Source organism: Oncorhynchus tshawytscha, linkage group LG02 (assembly GCF_018296145.1).
Source record: "Oncorhynchus tshawytscha isolate Ot180627B linkage group LG02, Otsh_v2.0, whole genome shotgun sequence".
Taxonomy (NCBI): domain Eukaryota; kingdom Metazoa; phylum Chordata; class Actinopteri; order Salmoniformes; family Salmonidae; genus Oncorhynchus; species Oncorhynchus tshawytscha.
In genome coordinates this window covers 37,094,041-37,116,813 of record NC_056430.1, presented here as the reverse complement: position 1 = coordinate 37,116,813, position 22,773 = coordinate 37,094,041, and the positions used below count along the sequence as shown (strand labels likewise).

At 38.9% G+C, this 22,773-nt stretch overlaps 1 protein-coding gene across 1 annotated transcript; it reads right to left on the bottom strand.

Moving 5' to 3' along the window:
• Positions 1-312: 312 nt before the first annotated feature.
• LOC112216719 lies at positions 313-10,790 on the bottom strand. Its single transcript, XM_024376743.2, has 5 exons — positions 10,208-10,790; positions 8,647-8,887; positions 7,522-7,618; positions 3,340-3,781; positions 313-2,779 (listed from the first exon to the last, which is right to left on the bottom strand). Exons 1-5 carry the CDS (start codon positions 10,776-10,778, stop codon positions 2,439-2,441), a joined length of 1,692 nt encoding a protein of 563 aa, XP_024232511.2. The 5' UTR covers positions 10,779-10,790; the 3' UTR covers positions 313-2,438.
• Between the last annotated feature and the right edge of the window lie 11,983 nt (positions 10,791-22,773).

Genomic DNA, 22,773 nt, shown 5'->3' with positions numbered 1-22,773 from the left:
ATGAATTCTGATTATTTCCAGTGATGCACAACATCCTGAAATATTTGTAGATATCTTTGTTAGAAAGAGTACTATGTTTACCTTGACAGCGTGATGCTGAGATTAAAAAATAGCTAAATTTAACCCACTCTCCCCAATTGTGATGTTTAAATGTTATCTTTCTTATAATTCACTGGTGTGTGTGTGTGTGTGTGTGTGTGTGTGTGTGTGTGTGTGTGTGTGTGTGTGTGTGTGTGCGTGTGTGCGTGTGTGCGTGTGTGTGTGTGTGTTGGGTGGATTATGGGCTATTGTATCAATAATGAGGAAGAGAAATTCAGGTTTTGCCATTTATTTCAACAAGTCAATGTCAAGGGTGTGTGCATTCAGATCCAACATCCCCTCCTTTAACTTAAAACATAAGAAATCAAGCTTATCAATACAACAAGATATACGAAGACATACGTAGAGGTCATCATCAGTGCAATACAAAAACGAGTCTATTGGATCATCACAATAATGTAATAATGTTTAAAAGTTGATGAAATATTCGAAGAAGTACAATTCCTCGTTCAATTATAACATAGGCTGTTGGTTAAATAAATGTGCATTAGGCTACTTTAGGCAGTTTAAGTTGTTGGGACACCAATGTTTGTGACATAGTCCAATGGCTGACTAGCTAGTATGACGTGACGCAGAGACACTTGTTTCAAAGATATATCAATATAGGCCTAGAACTGTACCGCCACAAGTAGCACCATAAGTATCATGCAATCAAATGCAATAAATGTGTTATAGCTATAGGCCTGTCCTTGGACTGCCTTGTCACTTTCGTAAAAATGTATAGATCAACATTGTTAATGACAATACAGCTTTGTTGGTAGATTTTAACATTACCTCCAAGTGCGTCCTATTTAGGCAGTAAAGGCTTATTTCCCGATATTCAAATCAGCAGTAGGCTAATAATCACATAAGCGTAAGTTATTGCTGCCTTCCTATATGGTTAGAATCTTTGATTTATCTAAATTAGGTCAAGAATCAATAAATATTCAATATATGGAGAATTTCTTATTTGTTTAGTTTTTGATAGGCTTATCAGATTGAATATGTCCGAGCAGTTGCAATCCAAAAAATACATTACAATACACACACTAGTATATTTGAGACAATAATATGCAATATCCGTTATGAAATGTACCTCCTAACCAATAATCCATATTGCAATTTCCCACCTTATAGAGACTACTCATGACTCCAAATGTGGAATTGACAGTGGCCAATAAAAAAAAACTCCCATCACCCCAATAAACATACAAATCCACATAAATAATACTTCGGAGGAAAAACAAAACACAAAAAGTACAAATAATGTGTATTAATAATCAACCCTTTTCCTCGAATGACAACATTGATTGAACATTGAAACATTTCTAGCCATCCTCCGCTTGTACATTCTGTGGACCATATGAGTGTTTTGCTAGTGCTTAGTTTCTGTGTTTTGTGGGCATTTGCATCGTTTTAAGCTAGATATTATAAGCAGTGATTATCCTCCTGAAGATAGCTATTTTCTGCAAAACAGAGCTGGGCATCGTTTCCCAGAGCCTTCGTAGCGTTAAGATCATCATTAGAACCTTCATACGATGTATCTTTAGTAGCCGAGGTGTTTCCCAGAGCCTTCGTTAGTATCGTGGCTCTTAACAACCTTCGTACATGTAGAAGTGATCCAGACAACTCGTAGAGCAGCCAAAGTGCATCCTTAAACGCTTTTTTGCCCTTCCGTGTGACTTTATTCACAGAAGATCTCCGATAAACATGAAATCAAGATGTTTAGGCTATCTGTCTGACTGTAACTTCAATGAAGTTGACTACAAATACAAAGTTGCCAAAGTATTTACAATTGTTACAAACAAGTGAAGGATAACATTTCGCTTAAAAAGAAAACTGAGATGACTGCATTAAAATATCAATAGGCTAGATTAGCCTATATAGGCTATTTCAATCATACTGAAATCAATGTAATGTTGAATCAATTGAGTTCTACTTTGCGACTAGGCTAATGTCTGTAATTTTTGCCTCTATGTGTTCCATGATGTATGACAACATGTGCGCAATGATGTGCCCAATTTGTGAGTTAGTGCATTATGATTGGGTAAGGATAATATGCTGCCTACAATAGCCTATGTGCAGGCATAAATTGCAATATCTCTATAGAAGCTGATCCGTCGTCAGTATTGTGGACTATTTGTTTTTGTGTTTTAAATGTGTCTTTAAAGGATTTGTCTTACTTGTTAACCCAATAAAACGGTGGACATAAAATGTGATCTCTCTCTCTCTCTCTCTCTCTCTCTCTCTCTCTCTCTCTCTCTGTCTCTCACTCTCTCTTTCAATTCAATTTTCCGGGCCTCTCTCTCTCTACCATCTTCAACTTTAAGCCATGTAATCATAAAAAATAGCAATTCAAATCACTCTTTTGTGTCCTCTTCTTCTCCCGTTTCCTTTTTGTCTCCTTCTTCCCCTTCACCGTCATCGTTGACTTCATCTTCGCACTCACCCTCGCCCTCTGCCTCTCCCTCCACCTCCATCTCTCCTCTTTGGCCCGGAAATTTGTCTTTGTTGTTCTCCTTTTTCCATTTCATCCGTCGGTTTTGGAACCAAATCTTAACCTGCCGCTCCGTCAGCCCTAAAGCATGAGACACCTCGATCCGACGCTTACGGGTGAGGTAAGGGTTGAAGAGAAATTCCTTCTCCAACTCCAGTGTTTGGTATCGACTGTAGGTCTGTCGGCCACTGCGTCTTCCGGGGGCTATAGAATGGAAATAGCACTTACAATTAAGCAGGAATCGTTGTAAGACCTGTATGCTATTAGTTTACACTGCTATTATATATTTTTAAAAATTGCAAAAGATTGATTGGTGTATGTGTGTGTGCCGGAGGTAGTTCGGAGAACTAGAACTTGTTTGAAATCTGCTAGAGGTTGGTGACATCCACATTTTGTTTACAGTATATTCCAAGACTATAGCCAAGCCTCTACCGTTGGATAGCTGTAGGGATTCATGTGAAGATAAACGCCATGCCAAGGGCTTCTGCTGAACTTTCACTGAATTCGTTTTTACTGTTGTTATTCATCTCTGCTCATTTTCTTATCTACTACTAGCGATCAACTGAGCCGCGGTGAATGGCACAGCACTGACTCAGATTAACTGGCATTTTTGAATCATTGCGCCACGGTTAACGGATAAAGTCCTACTGAGTGATAAGTGATGATCCGAAAACGTAATCATACGTTAGCAGATGTAGGCTACATGCCCTAAAAAGTACAACAACATAACCACACAAGAGCATATTAAAACGTAGCCTACTAACCGTGCGGTCTCATCCATGGAAACATGAGACTAGGAGACGGGTTTTGATTTAGGTGGCCTTGTCCTTCTCCGAGGTTAGTGCCATTTGACGATTTACAGTCTGGGTATTGCGCCATGCTCGCCTCTTGTTGGGTGCCATAAAGCGTTTGTCTCGGAAGGGCTTCGTATCCATAAAATTTTGTGGCATCTCCATGGCATGCCAAGGCGCATGGATTCTGCTGGTAGCCTGGTGTGGAGATCCCCGGCGTCCCACTGTGGAAGAAGTCTTGGACGTGATGGGGCGGGTGCTGAAAGCCTGGCGCCGCCGATCCTGCACCGTACACCAGCGCGTGGCTCCGGGTGACGCTTTGAGGGAACCTGCAGTCATAGTAAGTTGGTTCCAACGTTTCACCGCCTTTGTACTTGGAAAAGAGAGGGTTCACAAAATAGGAGCTCATGTTTTTCTATTCACAATGTTACAGCTGAAGAACTTGGTTTACGACCATTCCAATTACTGCCTTAGTCCTGTTCCAAACCCAATACATAAAACGAACGAAACCACAAAATCATAGAGACAGGTTTAACGAATAAGATAATAAATCCTGTTTCCTTATTCACCACCGTTCTGTTCCAGCACTGCCCTGCTACCAATGGAAGTCCTTTGCTTTTTCTTGCTTTTTCCTTTTGCAGCTTCAAATCAGCTTCTTATGTCGTGAATGGTTGATGTGTGCTATAGCTAAAGTTGGCTAGCCCCTTCCACACACAGTCACAAGCGTTTTTGACCCCCTCCCCTACCTCTCTCCGCACCAACCGTCAACCCCTCCCATTCTCACGGCGCTCTCGAATGTCTATACCTTGAAGCGGACTAGCAGGAAGGGATTGTGCATTTTGCTTTGAAGAACAAGAAAAAAACATTTTCTGTAGCCTAGACTAGGCCTATATGTAAACTATCCTTTTGTTTGGTCTTATAGGCTATGCATTGTCTACTTGAAAGAGTAGTGGTACATTTATAAGCACACAAAAATGGAAATGTAGACATTTCTTTCTAGTTTATAGGCCTACCTTTATTGCTCTTAAGAAAGTGATAAAAAAATCTATTCTGACTGCTAAGGCAGGGTCTATGCATTGCGTAAAGAATTTACATTCACGCACACACGTGCGCGCACACAGCCTACATCCGCACCCAGTGGCAGTGGAATTCAGAAAAGGTATTGTAGCCTATAGCCTATTGAATGTAAAATATTTGAGTTGAAATGGTTAACATGTAGAAAAATTGTATTTGCTAATAACAAATCATAAATATTTTGTTTATATTGTTTTTCTATTGCCAGAATTATTTTATAATGCTTTAATAGTTGTTGATGCCATTGATGTATTATTATTATTATTATTGTACATGACTTACACAATTATTCATGAAAATAAAACTGTAATAAATGTGGTTGGTTGAATTATTTTGTCTTTCATTAAAGCAAACATAATACAAATATTACAATATGTTTACAATAACAAAGACGAGACATTAGACATTAAGTTTGGCCGAGATGTTCTGATGTTCTTCTGAGGCCATAGCAGGTGTATCTTAGGCTACTCAACACTACACCTATCGGCTATCCATAAAACATATCGATACAATAGTATTAATCAGGTATATATCAACGAAGTGTTCTTCATAATAATACAACAAGAAAAAAGGAGATAGAGGCAGACAGATACATGAGTGTCGTAAGACATAGGCTAGATAAATTGCGCTATCGATCTTTTTTTTTTTAAGAAGAAGAAAAAAAAGATTGGCATATCTCAGATAACTACTGCCCATAGTAGAGTGAAGAAAGATACTTATTCTCCGTAAAAGTTACGCTTAGACTATTAATAAGAGGTAGGCTATTGACAAAAAAACGGGCCCTGTTGGTTGTTCAGTTGTATTCATTGGTTGTTCATCTCTAAATTTGTGACTAGTAGACCTAATCATTGGTCTAGTCTGTAAGGACACCATCTACCTCGAAGTCCCCCACAGGCTTCCGGTACAGGCTATATATAGGGGAACAGGCTACACGGGCTCGAACGTTTTCAATACTTAGTCAACAGCGACATCCAGTGGCATTTTGGTGTGTGGTACTACACTAACTGGACTAGTGATAGACCTACAGTACTTCACGTAGCCATGAGAGTGTGATTTCGGGAAATATAAGGCTAGGCCTACACATTTGGTAGAAGATTCAGTCTCTTCGGTTCTTGAAAAGTACACATTTTATTTCGTGTCCTCAACTTTTATAATTATAGGCCTACTCTTTCTTCAATGTTTGGGTTGGGATTAATGTTGAGACTGTGTAGTAGTAGTGCATTGCAATTCTATTTCAATCTGGCATGATTACACTATGATCCATAATCATTTCTTGACATTTAGACAATTTGGAAGGAATAGGTGCAACTCTCGCTCACAATTAAAATATTGATGCTTTATTAATCTAATTCTTTATTTATGCTTTATTTATCTAATCTAGGTTAAAATCATGACATTTCGAAAGTCAATGGCCTTCATCCGAATTAAAACAAAATGGGAATGGATACAATAATATTGTGTTTAGGAAATACAATTGAATTGACATTTAGACAAAAAAAACTAAGACAGAAAAACGAAATCTTTGCTGAAAATTATTTTTTTAAATGTCTGTTTCATTTATTATTATTATTATTATTATTATTATTATTATTATTATTATAAACTTCACCATCATCATCATCATCATCATCATCATCATCATCATCATCATCGTCATCATCATCATCATCATTATTATTATTTATTAGGCTATAATACAATTGGTGGTGTTGTATGGTAGGCTATATAATGATAGCGGAAGATTGGATATAATTAAATTATATGCCAGTATGAATCATATCAATAGAATGCTTCTACCACAAATGGGCCTATTGCTACGGCTGGTAGCTTGCTATTTGATAACTTCTTCTAAAGATACAAATCCTATAGCCTAATAGTGTAAGTAGAAATAATAACCATTTAATAATGAGCAAAACATTTATATCAGTCATAGCGGTCTTCATAATTGTTGGCATATAGTCATAGCAAAACTAGAAATTATGGCATGGTGGACATTTAAAGGCTATACAGAAGCCATAGACAGGCCAAAGTCATAAATAGATGGGTATGGGTTGAATTCAATCGAGGCTATTTCAGATTTACGGAGATGTCCATTAGACCGGGGACAGTGCCAGCGTTCAAACAGAATATTGGTGCACTGTGCTAGATTTGGAATAAAGGAAGTGGAATTTGGGCCCTTTCATGTGTTGGTCTTTCCCCCTCCGCCACATGCAGAGTGGAAAAATAAAGCGGGCGGGAGTCACGTTTGCAGTAGACAAAAACAAGTGCAATAAGCCCCCTTTAAAACGAGCACACCATATCCTCAAATAAGAACAATAAAGTAATTTACTCCAGACGTCTAGCCAGCTCTGCCAGGGTTGCTTTGTTAGATTACATTCGAGACAAACAGCGCTGCACGAGGGAAATGTCCAACTATACTAGGCTCTATAATCTCTGCATGCTGTCAGTATTGTTTGTGGCACTTTTTTAAAAGGAAAGCTCATTTAGTAAAGCGAGCAAGAAGGAAAAATAAACGCCAGACAAGATACTTCACACATCCTCTCAAATGAATTGATAGAACGCAAAATATGACTGGCAAATTAGTGTGGTGTCCAAGGTGTTCAAAAATAACATCATGACAAAGGGTGTGAGCAAATCTGTCGACGTTTGTTGTGGGTTATATGTCTCACATACCCACGACACATGACCATTATCACCCATCCAAACTGCAACATGGAGCACCAACTCAGCCACAATTGCCTCGAATCAATGACCGATAGTTTGCATGACGCATTGCCCTATTGAAAGTTACTTCGTAATGCCATCAATGTGTAGGCCCTATGTTCAAGATTTGTGATGTGACAACAACACTCATATAGCCAACTTTTTGATTAAAATATTGTGGAGTCCATAGGCACAAGAAGGCAGAGAAAAAAAACAATAAAACAACTCACGTGGTCCAAGAACTAACAAACTTTTGTCGTAAACTAGCCTACACCTTGTTTAAAATTAAGCACGGACTAAAGCCCTACATTGAGATAGGTCCATACAACGTGGTTGCATGAAATGCACTCTGACCTAGAAAATAGGCCTTTATTATACCTGAGTCACAATAATGAAGTTATACCGTGTGGCAAGTTTTGTTAACTGATCACCAATTAGAAATATAGCCAGGTTGAGACTGATACGAACGTTTGTACTACAGAAAACATTTCAGTGCCAGAATGTCAACCTAAAAGCTATTCGTTGAAATGGTTGCAAAAATCTGAAATTATTATGAAAGGATAACACGTATAAAGGAAGCAACGTGATGCTTTCTGAGCAATGAGTTTACACAGTGCCTCAAATGTCACCTAATTTTTCTCTCAGAACCATTCAGATTGCAGAAAAAAAGTGGAGGCGGGAAGTGGTCAGGAAACGTGCATTATGAAAGGAAATAGAAAATGAAGAATAATGAGTTAAAAGTCACAGCTGCTTTCAATAAGAAGTGGCCCGTATATCTAACTGTAGTATGTAGCCTATTTGAATTGTTGAATTACTAATCTCATAACAAGAATTTACTGCGTCTTGAACACTGCCATCTCCCAATGTCATTTTTTTCATATGTTAATATTTCTGATCAAGGTAAGAGTTTTTTTAAACGTTTTAATAAGAATGACATAACAAATACAGAAAATTAGACTATTTGGGTTATATTTAAAGATGACCAAAATCTACAGTATAAAGTTCAAGTGTCGAGAGAAAAAAAAGATTTAAAGACATACAGGCTACCACTAAATATATATTCACAGACGAAAACACAGACAAACGTTCCATGTACCTTGATTCATTTTCGTGTACAAAACACTCATTTACACTTGAATAAGATGCAACATGTACAAAAATACACAGGTTTTGTTATACACGTGAACAGATTAAACACCATTCACACATAGTTATCCAACTTCCCCTTACAGGCTACCTTTCTTTACCAAAATCCCATTTGTGGGTCTTGACATGAAACTGTAGGCCTAATAACGAATAAATAGTCTAACAAGCTGCATACATTCATATTGAGACGTGGGCCTAAATTGCGCTGTGCTACCTTGCCAATAATAGGCCTATGGCTTAATTATATCAGATAAAAAAGGGAAATAGTATCTATCAAGAGGAGAGACCATCGCACACAGTTCATGAGTGGCATTTTTCTGAATGTGTACTTGTTAATGTGTCCATAGGGCACGTTACTGCTCATTGGTTTCTGTCTTCTCTTTATTCATTTTCTTCATCTTCATCCGCCGATTCTGGAACCAAATTTTGACCTGTCTCTCGGTCAAATTAAGAACCAGAGCGACCTCATAACGACGGTCCCTGGTAAGGTACATATTGAACAAAAACTCCTTTTCGAGTTCGAGAGTCTGATATTTTGTATATGGACACCGTTTCTTCCTTGTTGAACGAGCGTGTATCCAATTCGCCACCGGGTTGCCTGTAAAATGATAGGACAGATAAAAAAGTAAATAAATTCAACACTTCTGATGAACTTTTGCAGTGTATAAACTACAAGTTCCTTTAAAAGCATTATCATAAACACTTCAACACACAATAAACCAAAGAGAGAGCATCATACCTCTCTTGATTTTCTAAAACTACAATAAGCCTGGTTCAATATAATCCATGTACATTGTCAAGTGTGTCATCAATGTTTTCCTTAATAATTATAAATAAGTATCTCTCTTATAGACATCCATATTTTAAGAGCGTCAACAGTGCTAGAAAAGTACCGAGTCGTAAAACTGTGAGTGCGCCCGTTTGTTTTATTGGCCCATAAATGATTTTAAAAGCCTTTAGCTTCAAGTCTCGGCAGGTCTGCAACAGATACAGCTAGATGCATTTCACCCTGGCATTCCTGTTGTGGCCTCAAATATTATGTTCTGTGTTTATTGCAGGGAGTTTGCTCGCTGTTGTCATGTTTTTCTACGTACTGATATGAGGAACTTTCAATATCAATGGTTGTGGTCCTCGCTTAATAGGTTGCATCTCAACGTTATGTTTTGTGACTTAGGCTACTCGGCTTCGGTTGTACCAGAACTATGAATATTCACGTGAGAAATACGCCATTACTGACTAAATAATACGTGGCAATAAACCAGTATAGATTTACAATAAATGAAAAAAAAACGAGCTATTATAATCATACTGCAGATCAAATCTATGGTGACTTTTGATCGTTTCTACAAGCTGTATAAGCCTTTTAGGCCTTTGGATGTGCATTCCAATCGTAGGCTATTAACCCAGAATGCAAATAATAATAATAATTACAGTAATAATAATACATTCATAAATAATCCACTGTAAATCAAATTCTATGATTAATAGGGCCACACCTCTTGTGTATGAATCCTGCATACCACATCAAATGTATCTAAGTAAAATAAAATATGCTTTTACGCACAAAATAAATGCGTTTACGTACAAGTTTAGGCCATGTAAGACAGTGGAGTTAACTGGAGATTCTAATCTCGTCAATGAAAAGCTTGATTCCAGAGTTCCCCATTTTATAGCCGTTTTATAGCTTCTTCCTATTTTACAACCTTAAGGGGATTGGCGTTTGTCCTGTCTAACACTGTCTAACAGCCCCCAGTTCCCCTCGCGTTCAAAGAGAAGGGAAAAGAGATTTCGTTTTATAGTAGGACAACAGACAAGGAGCGAAAACCCCATGGAAGACAAACACCCCCAACTCACCCACAAACAAACGACTCCAATAGCCGGTTGTAAAACAGCGTAAACTGCCATGGCTTCTACTTACTTGGGTCGAATTCTGGCTTGCCGTCTTTGTGCTTTCCAGAAGCCAAAACCTCTGTCTCTGGAGAAGGGATGACCTGCTGTGTCTTGTCTCGGATGTCCACCGAGGTGTTGTAGAAATAATCCGGGTATCCGTGGCGGTTAAAGGCGATGGAGTCTCCGGCACCGGGCTGAGGAAAACCATCTGTTTTGAGTCCGTAGTGTCTGCCGTTCGCAGGATAGCCTGGGAAGGATATTGTTCCAGATATGGGCTCTAGCCATGAGCGAACATACCTCGAGTCCGTTCCAATGTGAGGTTGGTGGGTGTATGGGTGGTATACCACTGAAGACTGGGGGTGAACTGGGCCCCAGGAGGAGGTAAAGACAGGAGGTTTCGGCGCAAAACTGCAGGAGGGGTATTCGGAGCACTCTGGTGCTAGTGTCGTCGGTCGAGAACCGGTGGGGAGAAGCTCTGGGGCTGAGAACCGCGATGTCAGCACATCCTCGCTCTCATGGTTTATCAAAGAATCCACATAATAATTGTTTATGGGACCAGTGGTCGACATGACGATGCCTCTCGTCTCTTTAACATGCATCCGATTATTATATGGACTGTATGTGTACTTTAAAACAATTCTTACCCGTAGAACAATCAAGCCAGGTAATTATTTATTCTGGGGTTCTTCGACTCTCATTGGCCACCACTGAACACGTGATTATATTTACCCCCAAATTATACAGGCGATTAATGCGCATGCACTCCTAGAACTGTGATGTACCTCAGACATTTGAATGCTATTTATGTATAGGATTTCTATTGTATGAGCAATCATTAAGACGGATTCACCACCTATCATTTTTTTTTTCGTTTTTCCTTGTCTATAAAAAATGGAGAACGGTAGGCTATATCCCCTCGTATTGGAGCATGAGGTACATTGATCACACAGCACGATACCCTATTTCTCGACGTAATTTATCTTTTTGTCGACCATAATCTGAATGGTACATTTGAAATTTGAGGGATATTCTTAAAGTAAAACAATTTATGAAAATACGAATGCCTTTTTCCTTTAGAGTTGTTCCAATCTGAAAGCACCGTGGACTTCAATGGTAATACCATTGCTGTAACATGCACAATAGCGAAAAGAGATTAAAGATCCAATAATACAATAATATACAACACATGTTTGATTCACATGAGGCTTTTATGTTGTAGAAACACATAAGACCAGTTAATGGAGTCTAAAACTTTGTGTCTGTGTAGATTCGGAACTCTTGCCCACCACTGCTGCCTAATTCGGATAGAGGCCGCTCGTGTTTTTATGTCCCTCAATAAATGTTTATGAGGACCGTTTGATTGTTCATAAATGTGTCGTTAATCAAAAAAACACAAATGATTAATTCATATTATCGCATAAACATAAATCCAACATAGACGAAGAACAATAAGCAAATTACAACTATTGCACGAATGACAATATAAAAACAACATTCCACAACAATTTAATGCAGGAAAAAAATCACATGCTAAACCTATGCATCAGAAAGGAGCTGGGAATCCCTGGTCTGAGGGACAATTCGGAGTAGGCCTAGACATAGGCTGATCCATAAAATAAAATATTGGTTGGATTGTGTGTCGATAACAGAAAATAGCCTAGATCTACCACAACATAGTGTATTTGTGATCATGTAGGCTAGTCAGTCCCTATTTATATAATGACTGAGCGCCTTGTGGAGTAAGTCCAGTTTAAATTGGGTTTAAGTGGTAATATTGCGGTATATCTGGTGTGCAGTTAAGGGTGACACTGTTCTCGTCTCTTGGGTGTTGACTTTGCTATTTCTCGCCCACCAGTTTGTGTGCATGCTCTACTACACATGCACCTCCCAACCTCACACTTTAAGCGGTGGTCATCAGGGAAAATAAAGCATAATAAGTCAATTGAATAACCTTACAAAAAATAGCAAACCTGCAATTGCCACCTGATCTCTTTAAGAAACCTTTGGTATGGGTAGCCTACATCTGGAAATCTATATACGTGTGTTAGTAACATTGGCTACTATTCATGATGATCAATTGGGGGCGATGATAGGCATGCATGATGTTCTGGGACACTCCGCAGTGCGGTGTCTGGGCGTCGGAGGACCAGTCATTGTAATTCAGTCTGGGCTAGGCCTAATATTCCTTTTGGCTCAACATGTCAGTCTGCGTTTCTCTCTTTTCACGGAAAATAGGATACCAAGGCTCAAATCACCTTCTATTCAGAAATGCAATAAACTACAAATGCAATAACACCTGTATTTTTACAATGCTGTCTTTTGGAACCTCACGGAAAAGATGGCCAACTGGATTAAGCCATTTCGATTAATCAATTCAATAAACCTAACAACTAGGCCTCCATATTTGCTATGACTCTGTGACTGTTGTAGACAAAAGAAATAACAAACATTGACGTCATTGTTAAATGATCAGCCTAAAATGTTAAAATATAATTTGCTGGACACGATGTAGCCTTAAAGCCATGCTGATAATCAAAAGGCTATATATATTAAGTGGTATATCAAACACCAAATGTTGGAAAAAGTAGGTCTAGGCTTATGTTTATTTGGTGGACCTATCAATCACACTCAAATGTACACATTAGTATTTGGTAGGTTCCTATCGACATTATACTTGTAGCCTACAGGGGCACGAATATAGGTATATACTGTAGGTCATGGACTGAGGTGGTCATGACTTCATCTGCAAAAATGGATGAGTAGATGGAAATGGTTATAAAGACAGGCGATAGGGTGAGTCTGTTGTATAGCCCAGATAATCGATTGTCTTGCTATCTATTACTGGCATCTGCGAACCAAAGTTAACAATGATGATCAGCGGACGTGAAGTACACACACAACAACTAACACAGACGAGAAATTACTGTGTAGCACTATTTTTTTATGAATAAGATCATATCAATATTATTCTCAATGCAACTGTCAATAGCCAATCAAAATGCAACTTTGGAAAGACTAGGCCTATACAAAATATTATGTTATTACCGATAATTGCTCCCCTTTGATTATTTTAGGCCTAAACCTAATATCTGGATTAACTGTTAACCTACACTACCGTTCAAAAGTTTGGGGTCACTTAGAAATGTCCTTGTTTTTGAAAGAAATGCACATTTTTTGTCCATTAAATTAACATCAAACTGATCAGAAATACAGTGTATACATTGTTAATGTTGTAAATTACTATTGTAGCTGAAAACGGTAGATTTTTAATGGAATATCTATATAGGTGTACAGAGGCCCTTTATCAGCAATCATCACTCCTGTGTAACAATTGCACATTGTGTTAGCTAATCCAAGTTTATAATTTTACAAGTCTAATTGATTATGAGAAAACCCTTTTGCAATTATGTTAGCACAGCAGAAAACTGTTGTCCTGATTAATAAAGAAGCAATAAAGCTGTCATTCTTTAGACTATTTGAGTATCTGGAGCATCAGCATTTGTGGGTTCGATTACATGCTAAAAATGGCCAGAAACAAAGAACTTTCTTCTGAAACTAGTCAGTCTATTCTTGTTCTGAGAAATGAAGCGCAAACTGTCTCTAACCAAAATAGAAAGAGGAGTGGGAGGCCCCGGTGCACAACTGAGCAAGAGGGCAAGTATATTAGAGTGTGTAGTTTGAGAAACAGACGCCTCACAAGTCCTCAACTGGCAGCTTCATTAAATAGTACCCGCAAAACACCAGTCTCAACGCCAACAGTGAAGAGGCGACTCCGGGATGCTGGCCTTCTAGACAAATGCTGATGCTCCAGATCCTCAACTAGTCTAAAGAAGGCCAGTTTTATTGCTTCTTTAATCAGGACAACAGTTTTCTTCTGTGCTAACATAATTGCAAAATAGTTTTCTAATGATCAATTAGCCTTTTAAAATGAAATGATAAACTTGGATTAGCTAACACAATGTGACATTGGAACAGAGGAGTGATGGTTGCTGATTATGGGCCTCTGTATAAGCCTATGTAGATATTCCATTAAAAATCAGCCATTTCCAGCTACAATAGTCATTTACAACATTAACAATGTCTACAGTGTATTTCTGACCAATTTGATGTTATTTTAATGGACAAAAAATGTGCTTTTCTTTAAAAAACAAGGACATTTCTAAGTTTCCAAACTTTTGAACGGTAGTGTACAGTCGTGGCCAAAAGTTTTGAGAATGAGACAAATATGAATTTTCACAAAGTCTGCTGCCTCAGTTTGTATGATGGCAATTTGCATATACTCCAGAATGTTATGAAGAGTGATCAGATTAATTGCAAAGTCCCTATTTGCCATGCAAATGAACTGAATCCCCCCCCAAAAATTTCCACTGCATTTCAGCCCTGCCACAAATGGACCAGCTGACAACATGTCAGTGATTCTCTCGTTAACAAAGGATGAGGACAAGGCTGGAGATCACTCTGTCATGCTGATTGAGTTCGAATAACCGACTGGAAGCTTTAAAACGACACCATTCTGTATACTTCTGGCCCTTATTTGGACACTGTGTTAACTAACCTCCAGACGAGCTTCAATGCCATTACAACTCTCCTTCCGTGGCCTCCAACTGCTCTTAAACGCAAATAAAATCAAATGCATGCTATTCAACCGATCATTGCCCGAACCTGCCCGCCCATCCAGCATCACTACTCTGGACGGCTCTGACTTAGAATACGTGGATAACTACAAATACCTAGGTGTCTGGCTAGATTGTAAACTCTCCTTTCAGACTCACATTAAGCATCTCCAATCAAAAATTAAATCTATTTCGCAACAAAGCATCCTTCACTCATGCTGCCAAACATACCCTCGTAAAACTGACCATCCTACCGATCCTTGACTTTGGTGATGTCATCTATAAAATAGCCTCCGACACTCTACTCAGCAAACTGGATGTAGTCTATCACAGTGCCATCCGTTTTGTCACCAAAGCCCCATATACTACCCACCACTGCGACCTGTATGCTCTCGTTGGCTGGCCCTCGCTTCATACTCGTCGCCAAACCCACTGGCTACAGGTTATCTACAAGTCTCTGCTAGGTAAAGCCCCGCCCTATCTCAGCTCGCTGGTCACCTTAGCAGCACCCACTCGCAGCACACGCTCCAGCAGGTATATCTCACTGGTCACCTCCAAAGCCAATTCCACCTTTGGTCGCCTTTCCTTCCAGTTCTCTGCTGCCACTGACTGGAACGAACTTCAAAAATCACTGAAGCTGGAGACTCCCATCTCCCTCACTAGCTTTAAGAACCAGCTGTCAGAGCAGCTCACAGATCACTGCACCTGTTCATAGCCCATCTATATACAGCCCATCTATCTACCTCATTCCCATACTGTATTTATTTATTTTGCTCCTTTTGCACCACAGTATCTCTACTTGCACATCCATCTTTTGCACATCTACCATTCCAGTGTTTAATTGCCATATTGTAATTACTTCGCCACCATGGCCTATTTATTGCCTTAACTCCCTTATTTGACCTTATTTGCACTCACTGTATATAGACTTTTTTTTCTTTTTCTTTTTCTACTATATTATTGACTGTATGTTTTGTTCATTCCATGTGTAACTGTGTTGTTGTATGTGTCAAACTGCTATGCTTTATCTTGGCCAGGTCGCAGTTGCAAATGATAACTTGTTCTCAACTAGCTTACCTGGTTAAATAAAGGTGAAATAAAATAAAAAAATAAAAAGGAGGGTGGTGCTTGGAATCATTGTTCTTCCTCTGTCAACCATGGTTACCTGCCAGGAAACATGTGCTGTCATCATTGCTTTGCACAAAAAGGGCTTCACAGGCAAGGATATTGCTGCCAGTAAGGCTGCACCTAAATCATCCATTAATCAGATCATCAAGAACTTCAAGGAGAGCGTGTAACGATTGTTGTCTTCTTCTGACGAGGAGTAAGAGATGTCGGACCAATGTGCAGCGTGGTAAGTGTCCATTTTAACATGTCAAACTGAACACTAAAAAAATACAAAATAACAAAGTGAAAGAACAAACGAAAATTGAAACAGTCCCGTATGGTGCAAACACAGACACAGGAAACAATCACCCACAACTCAAGGGTGAAAAACAGGCTACCTAAGTATGGTTCTCAATCAGGGACAATGATTGACAGCTGCCTCTGATTGAGAACCATACCAGGCCAAACACAGAAATACCAAATCATAGAAAAACTAACATAGACAACCCACCCAACTCACGCCCTGACCATACTAAAACAAAGACATAACAAAAGAACTAAGGTCAGAACGTGACAGAGCGATTCAATTGTTGTAAAGAAGGCTTCAGGGTGCCCAAGAAAGTCCAGCAAGCGCCAGGACCGTCTCCTAAAGTTGATTCAGCTGCGGGATCAGGGCACCACCAGTACAGAGCTTGCTCAGGAATGGCAGCAGGCAGGTGTGAGTGCATCTGCACGCACAGTGAGGCAAAGACTTTTGGAGGATGGCCTGGTGTCAAGAACGGCAGCAAAGAAGCCACTTCTCTCCAGGAAAAACATCAGGGACAGACTGATATTGTACTAAATGTACAGGGATTGGACTGCTGAGGACTGTGGTAAACTATTTTCTCTGATGAATCCCCTTTCTGATTGTTTGGGGCATCCGGAAAAAAAGCTTGTCCGGAGAAGACAAGGTGAGCTCTACCATCAGTCCTATGTCATGACAGTAAAGCATCCTGAGCCCATCCATGTGTGGGGTTGCTTCTCAGCCAAGGGAGTGGGCTCACTCACAATTTTGCCTAAGAGCACAGCTGTGAATAAAGAATGGTACCAACACATCCTCCGAGTGCAACTTCTCCCAACCATCCAGGAACAGTTTGGTGACGAACAATGCCTTTTCCAGCATAATGGAGCAACTTGCCATAAGGAAAAAGTGATAACTAAGTGGCTCGGTAACAAAACATCGATATTTTGGGTCCATGGCCAGGAAACTCCCCAGACCTTAGTTCCATTGAGAACTTGAGGTCAATCCTCAAGAGGTGGGTGGACAAACAAGACCCCACAAATTCTGACAAACTCCAACCATTGATTATGCAAGAATTGGCTGCCATAAGTCAGGATGTGGCCCAGAAGTTAATTGACAGCATTGCAGGGCAGATTACAGAGGTCTTGAAAAAGAAGGGTCAACGCTGCAAATATTGACTCTTTGCATCAACTTTATGTAATTGTCAATAAATGCCTTTGACACCTATGAAATGCTTGTAATTATACTTCAGTATTCCATAGTAACATCTGACAAAAAATATCTAAAGACACTGAAGCAGCAAACTTTGTGGAAATTAATATTGGTGTTATTCTCAAAACTTATGGCCACGACTGTATATATAAAGAAGAATATATCTCAAAGCCAAACGTTTACCATGAGCATTGCTTTTGGCCACTATTCCTGTGCATAAATGCTGTATGTTATGCGTAAAAGTAGATGGGAAAAAGTCATTTGCATTTCCTATAAGCCTAAACCTTGTCTATATCTCAATTTCAATTATTATGATCTTCTTTGTCTCATGATCTTGGTGGTCGGGATATTGCAGAGATTCTGTAAACGTATTTCTCAAAATATGAATAGGTGGTAGGCAAACAGCCTGCATATCATGCAAAGTATCCATATGTTCCTCTGTATCAGCAAAATGCAACAAAATAGTGAAAAATATCTCCACGACTGCTCTTTGATTGTGACCTGTAGGCCTATGGTCTAGTTACACATAGATGCTGTACATTACAGCTTCATGGACAAATGAGCCCCCTCTCAAATAATCTATTACAAGGAGCCAACCACTATAGACCTATACGACTATTAATACAAGTACTGCTACTATAGTAGTACCATACGGGTTCTAGTAATTATAGGCTAATACTAGCATACTAGTAAAAAACGAAATCCTGATTTGCAAAAGCAATACCCTGTGTTCCTGTGAATGGACATTCATTTTCAATTTACATTTTTTGTAATTTAGCATCTGCTCTTAGGCATTCATCTTAAGATAGCAAGGTGAGACAACATATCACAATCGTAGCAAGTACATTTTCCCTCAACAAAGTACTTATCAGCAAAGTTAGCGCTGGTAGGAAAAGACAAGTGCATTTTTCTTCAGTGGAGATGAAGGGTAGGAGACAGGTTAAAGAATACATTTTAAGCATTACGATAATTGAGACATGGATTGTGTATGTGTGAAATTCAAAGGGTGAATGGGCAAGACAAAAGATGAAGTGCCTTTGAATGAGGTATGGTAGTAGGTGTCATTGGCATGGGGATGTTTTAAGATGTTCTTTAAAGAGGTAGATTTTCATAAGTTAAACACGCTGAGTGTACAAAGCATTGGAAATTGGAAACCTTGGAAACCTTCCTAATATTGTGTTGCACCCCCTTTTGCCCTCAGAACAGCCTCAATACATTGGGGCATGGACTCTACAAGCTGGCAAAAAGCGTTTCACAGGGATGCTGGTCCATGTGGACTCCAATGCTTCCTACAGTTGTGTCAAGTAGGCTGGATGTCCTTTGGGTGGTGGACCATTCTTGATATACACACAGGAAAATGTTGAGTGTGAAAAACCCAGCAGCGTTGCAGTTCTTGATACAAACAGGTGTGCCTGGCTGCTACTACCATACCCCGTTCAAAAGCACTTAAATCTTTTGTCTTGCCCATTCTGAATGGCACCCATGCACAATCCATGTCTCAATTATCTCAAGGCTTAAAAATCCTTCTTTAACCATGTCTCCTCCCCTTCATCTACACTGATTGAAATGGATTTAACAAGTGACATCAATAAGGGATCATAGCTTTCACCTGGATGCACCTGGTCAGGCTATGTCATGGAAAGAACAGGTGTTCTTAATGTTTTGTAAACTCAGTGTATATTCTATAGTTTAATTTGTAAATACAACAGGGTATCACTCAGATAGTGTGCTTTCTTGCCTGGAAGGTTGATAAAAAAACCTAGTAAAATGTTTTATGTTGTTGTTGTAATAAACTATATAAGGTTATATGGTGCTTATTTCTGCATTTTAGTACCAACTATAGCAAAGAACTCCCGTAGAATTCAAGAACTCCCGTAGAATCAAATGTTCTTTCTTATGAGGAATCAGTGTGATTACCATCTCAGTGGTAAGTATACAGTAGCTTACATGAATGATAATGTAACATTTATAATTAGAATTATATGTTTTTAAGGCGGTTAATCAGCCATACGGAATATTTTAGAATGCAAATGTTGTTTTATAGGATATATAATTCCAGATGTTTGTGTGTAGGCCTATCCCACATTTATGCATGTCGCGGTAGCGCATTTGGAGAAATGTAAATACCAGGTTCTAGTTAGCGCTTTATTGAGTTGTGTCGGTGTAGGACTAGTTTGCACTCTTATTAATACGTAATTCATATTCTATTTATTTACAGATCTACACCCATGTAGGCCTTCACATGTTTTTTGTAAATTATCCATGTCAGCCTTTCTTCCCTTTTTGTGACCTTAAACTGAACAAATAAACAGTGAACGTTGAGCATTTGTGTCCAGTGTAATTTCTTGAAACTAACCAGGATAGGTGTTGACTCCATTTCAATGAACTTAACATTATTAGAGATATAAGGACGCATTTAGACACGCAACCTAATTCTGATATTATATCCACTTTGACCAATCACATCCAATCAGATTTTTTTCAGAGCTGATCTGATTGGTCAAAAGATCAATTAGTGAGAAAAAAAAGATCTGAATTGGTGTGTTTGTCTAAAGGTAGCCTTAGATCCTCTTAAAAAAGATTCAGGGATGGATCTTTTCCATTTCAAGTTCCTTAAATAAAATATCTGGATCTGAAATCAAATTGACATAAACAACCTTTATATAATATTGGGAAGATGCAATCGAACCAACACACACACACACAGTATTTTTTTTTTGTGTTATTTCGTACGTTTCTTGCATTATTACCTACAGCCGAATATACTTAAAATGCATAGGATGCTGTACTTTGGTTCATCACCCATTTCAGATTATTTGAGCACCATGCGGTTGCTAAGAAAATGACATGGCCACACCGCATGCAACGTTGGTCAACTCCACAGTCTAGTGCAAGCCATGAACACATGGGGTCTTGACTTCCATCACCGCTACAGCTATATTGGCTATATTATTCAGTCACATGGGAGTGTTGAAACACTCAACAACGTGCTAAGAGGAATTACAACTGGAATCATATGAATGTGCACGTAGATACGAATATTGAGTGACGGATAATCAATGCGAATCAGGCAATCTACGGTCACCATTTGCCTAGTAGGCCTAGTTTAAGGTAAAATCACTGCCTATTTAATATGGATCCAAGTGTTGAAGTATTCATTACATGTACCACATTACCAAATGTATGTGGACGCCTGCTAATCGAACATCTATTTTTTTAGTGAATGGCAATAATATGCCTCCACTCTTCTGGGAAGGCAAAACATTTTAAAATTGAAACTGTATTTTAAGATGTGAGGTCATTTCATTTAAAAAAATCTGTAATGATAGGCTACCCTGACTGTTTACTGACTAATGCCCATAATGTAGCCTATTTTTTATTAAATCATCCATTTGAGCACATTAACAACGTTATTGAAAACATTAAACAACATACCCATTTAGTCATTAGTAGGTATTAGAAAGGTAGCATATTAGCAAAGATGGTGGGACTATCGTTCATTATAACCTGATGTTTTCTTTCTTTGACCTTCAGCCCACAAAACTTTCATCATTGTATAAGAGGATTGAAATAATTATGTTTATGTTAATAACATCTTCAGTACTTTTGTTATTTCCAATAAAAAAATAATGATCCTTGATTAATGATAACATTGCAAGCAGGTGGTATTAGAATTCATCTTGAAGGTAACGTGTCTGTCTGTCTGTCTCTCTGTCTGTCTCTCTCTCTCTCTCTCTCTCTCTCTCTCTCTCTCTCTCTCTCTCTCTCTCTGACTAAAATGTAGGCTAACTGTAATTAATGTGGAAATACTTTTTTCTTATTTTTACTTCTTCTCCTACACACACAGAGAGAGAGAGAGAGAGAGAGAGAGAGAGAGAGAGAGAGCTCCGAACTCCAAATGCGCTACCGCGACATGCATAAATGTGGGATAGGCCTACACACAAACATCTGGAATTATATATCCTACTGTATACTTACCACTGAGATGGTAATCACACTGATTCCTCATAAGAAAGAGCTCTCTCTCTCTCTCTCTCTCTCTCTCTCTACCTCTCTCTCTCTCTGTGTGTAGGAGAAGAAGTAAAAATAAGAAAAAAGTATTTCCACATTAATTACAGTTAGCCTACATTTTAGTCATTTAGCAGACGCAGTTAATGCTTTCCGCATAAGATAGGCGCGGCAGATAGTCTAGTAGTTAGAGCGTTGGGCCAGTAACCGAATGGTTGCTGGATCGAATCCCAGAGCTGACAAGGTAAAGATCTGTCGTTCTGCTCCTGAACAAGGCAGTTAACCCACTGTTCCCTGGTAGGCCGTCATTGTAAATACGAATTTGTTCTTAACTGACTTGCCTAGTTAAATAAAGGTCAAATAAATAAACAAATAGCTAGATGAGAGAACCACATCCTAGTTCAACACAGTCACTTTCGCTCAAAGCTTTCATAAATCCTGAAATGTAGATTAACAGCCACACGTTATTTCTTGAACAGCAATGCTCCCGGGAATAATCCTATAAACTAATATTCAGTATGAACCCAGAAATATTTTTTCAGTTGTTGTTTATTAAATTCTGGAATTATATGACAATTTAATGTTGCTGGCGATAGAGAGTCTATGTGTGTATGTATTGATATTATCTATAAATGCATAACATACATTTAGGCCTATACCTCTGCCGTGGGATACGAAATTAGAGCCGTCGGGATTGGAAGAATGCTGTTTATTACAGACGTTCATTTGGTGGAGTTGGAGTAACATTGCGAACTCGTAAACGCAGTTAAAGCCACCACTTAAAGGCCTTACTGAAAGGAAACGTTTGAATAAAAGCTATCATATAGTAAAGACATTCATATTGGGGCAGCAATTCGGCGTTAAAGCATTGCTAGGCCTTCTTTCTCTTACGAGGGTTACTTTTGAAGACTATATATAAATGGTAGAAATGTATTTGGTCACGGAGACGGGCGCCGCACGGCAGATTAATAAAGGGCCTAATAATATTCCAATAAGTCATATTGAGTCCTCGCGTTGGTATTGCATCCCTGCAGGCAGACACCAAGCCAGATCACGCTGTCATTGAAACACGTTCCGTCTGTATAGGCCTATGTGTGATTGTGGTCCGTGCGTAAAAGTGAACGCAAGCATCTGGCAAACAACAATATCAGCCAATATATATACATATACCTATTTTATATAGGGAGTCACATTAATACCCATGTCTGTTTTACAAGTGAGCCATGACATACACAACATACTTAATGTACTAAATACTAAATATACAGACCAGGGAAGAGCCAATCAATATATGTGCTCACGGGGCCAACATTTGCTCTGGCCCATGTTTGTGGTAAATGTCAATGTTTGTCGTTCATGGATGATTTCAATTAC

What these genes read in the sequence shown, in the direction of transcription:
- LOC112216719 (XM_024376743.2), bottom strand. Translation starts at nt 10,778, where the DNA reads ATGCATGTTAAAGAGACGAGAGGCATCGTCATGTCGACCACTGGTCCC. An exon ending in CAAGCCAGAATTCGACCCAA is followed by an intron (nt 8,888 to 10,207) that starts GTAAGTAGAAGC and finishes ATCATTTTACAG; the next exon opens with GCAACCCGGTGGCGAATTGG. An exon ending in TCCATGGATGAGACCGCACG is followed by an intron (nt 2,780 to 3,339) that starts GTTAGTAGGCTA and finishes TCCATTCTATAG; the next exon opens with CCCCCGGAAGACGCAGTGGC.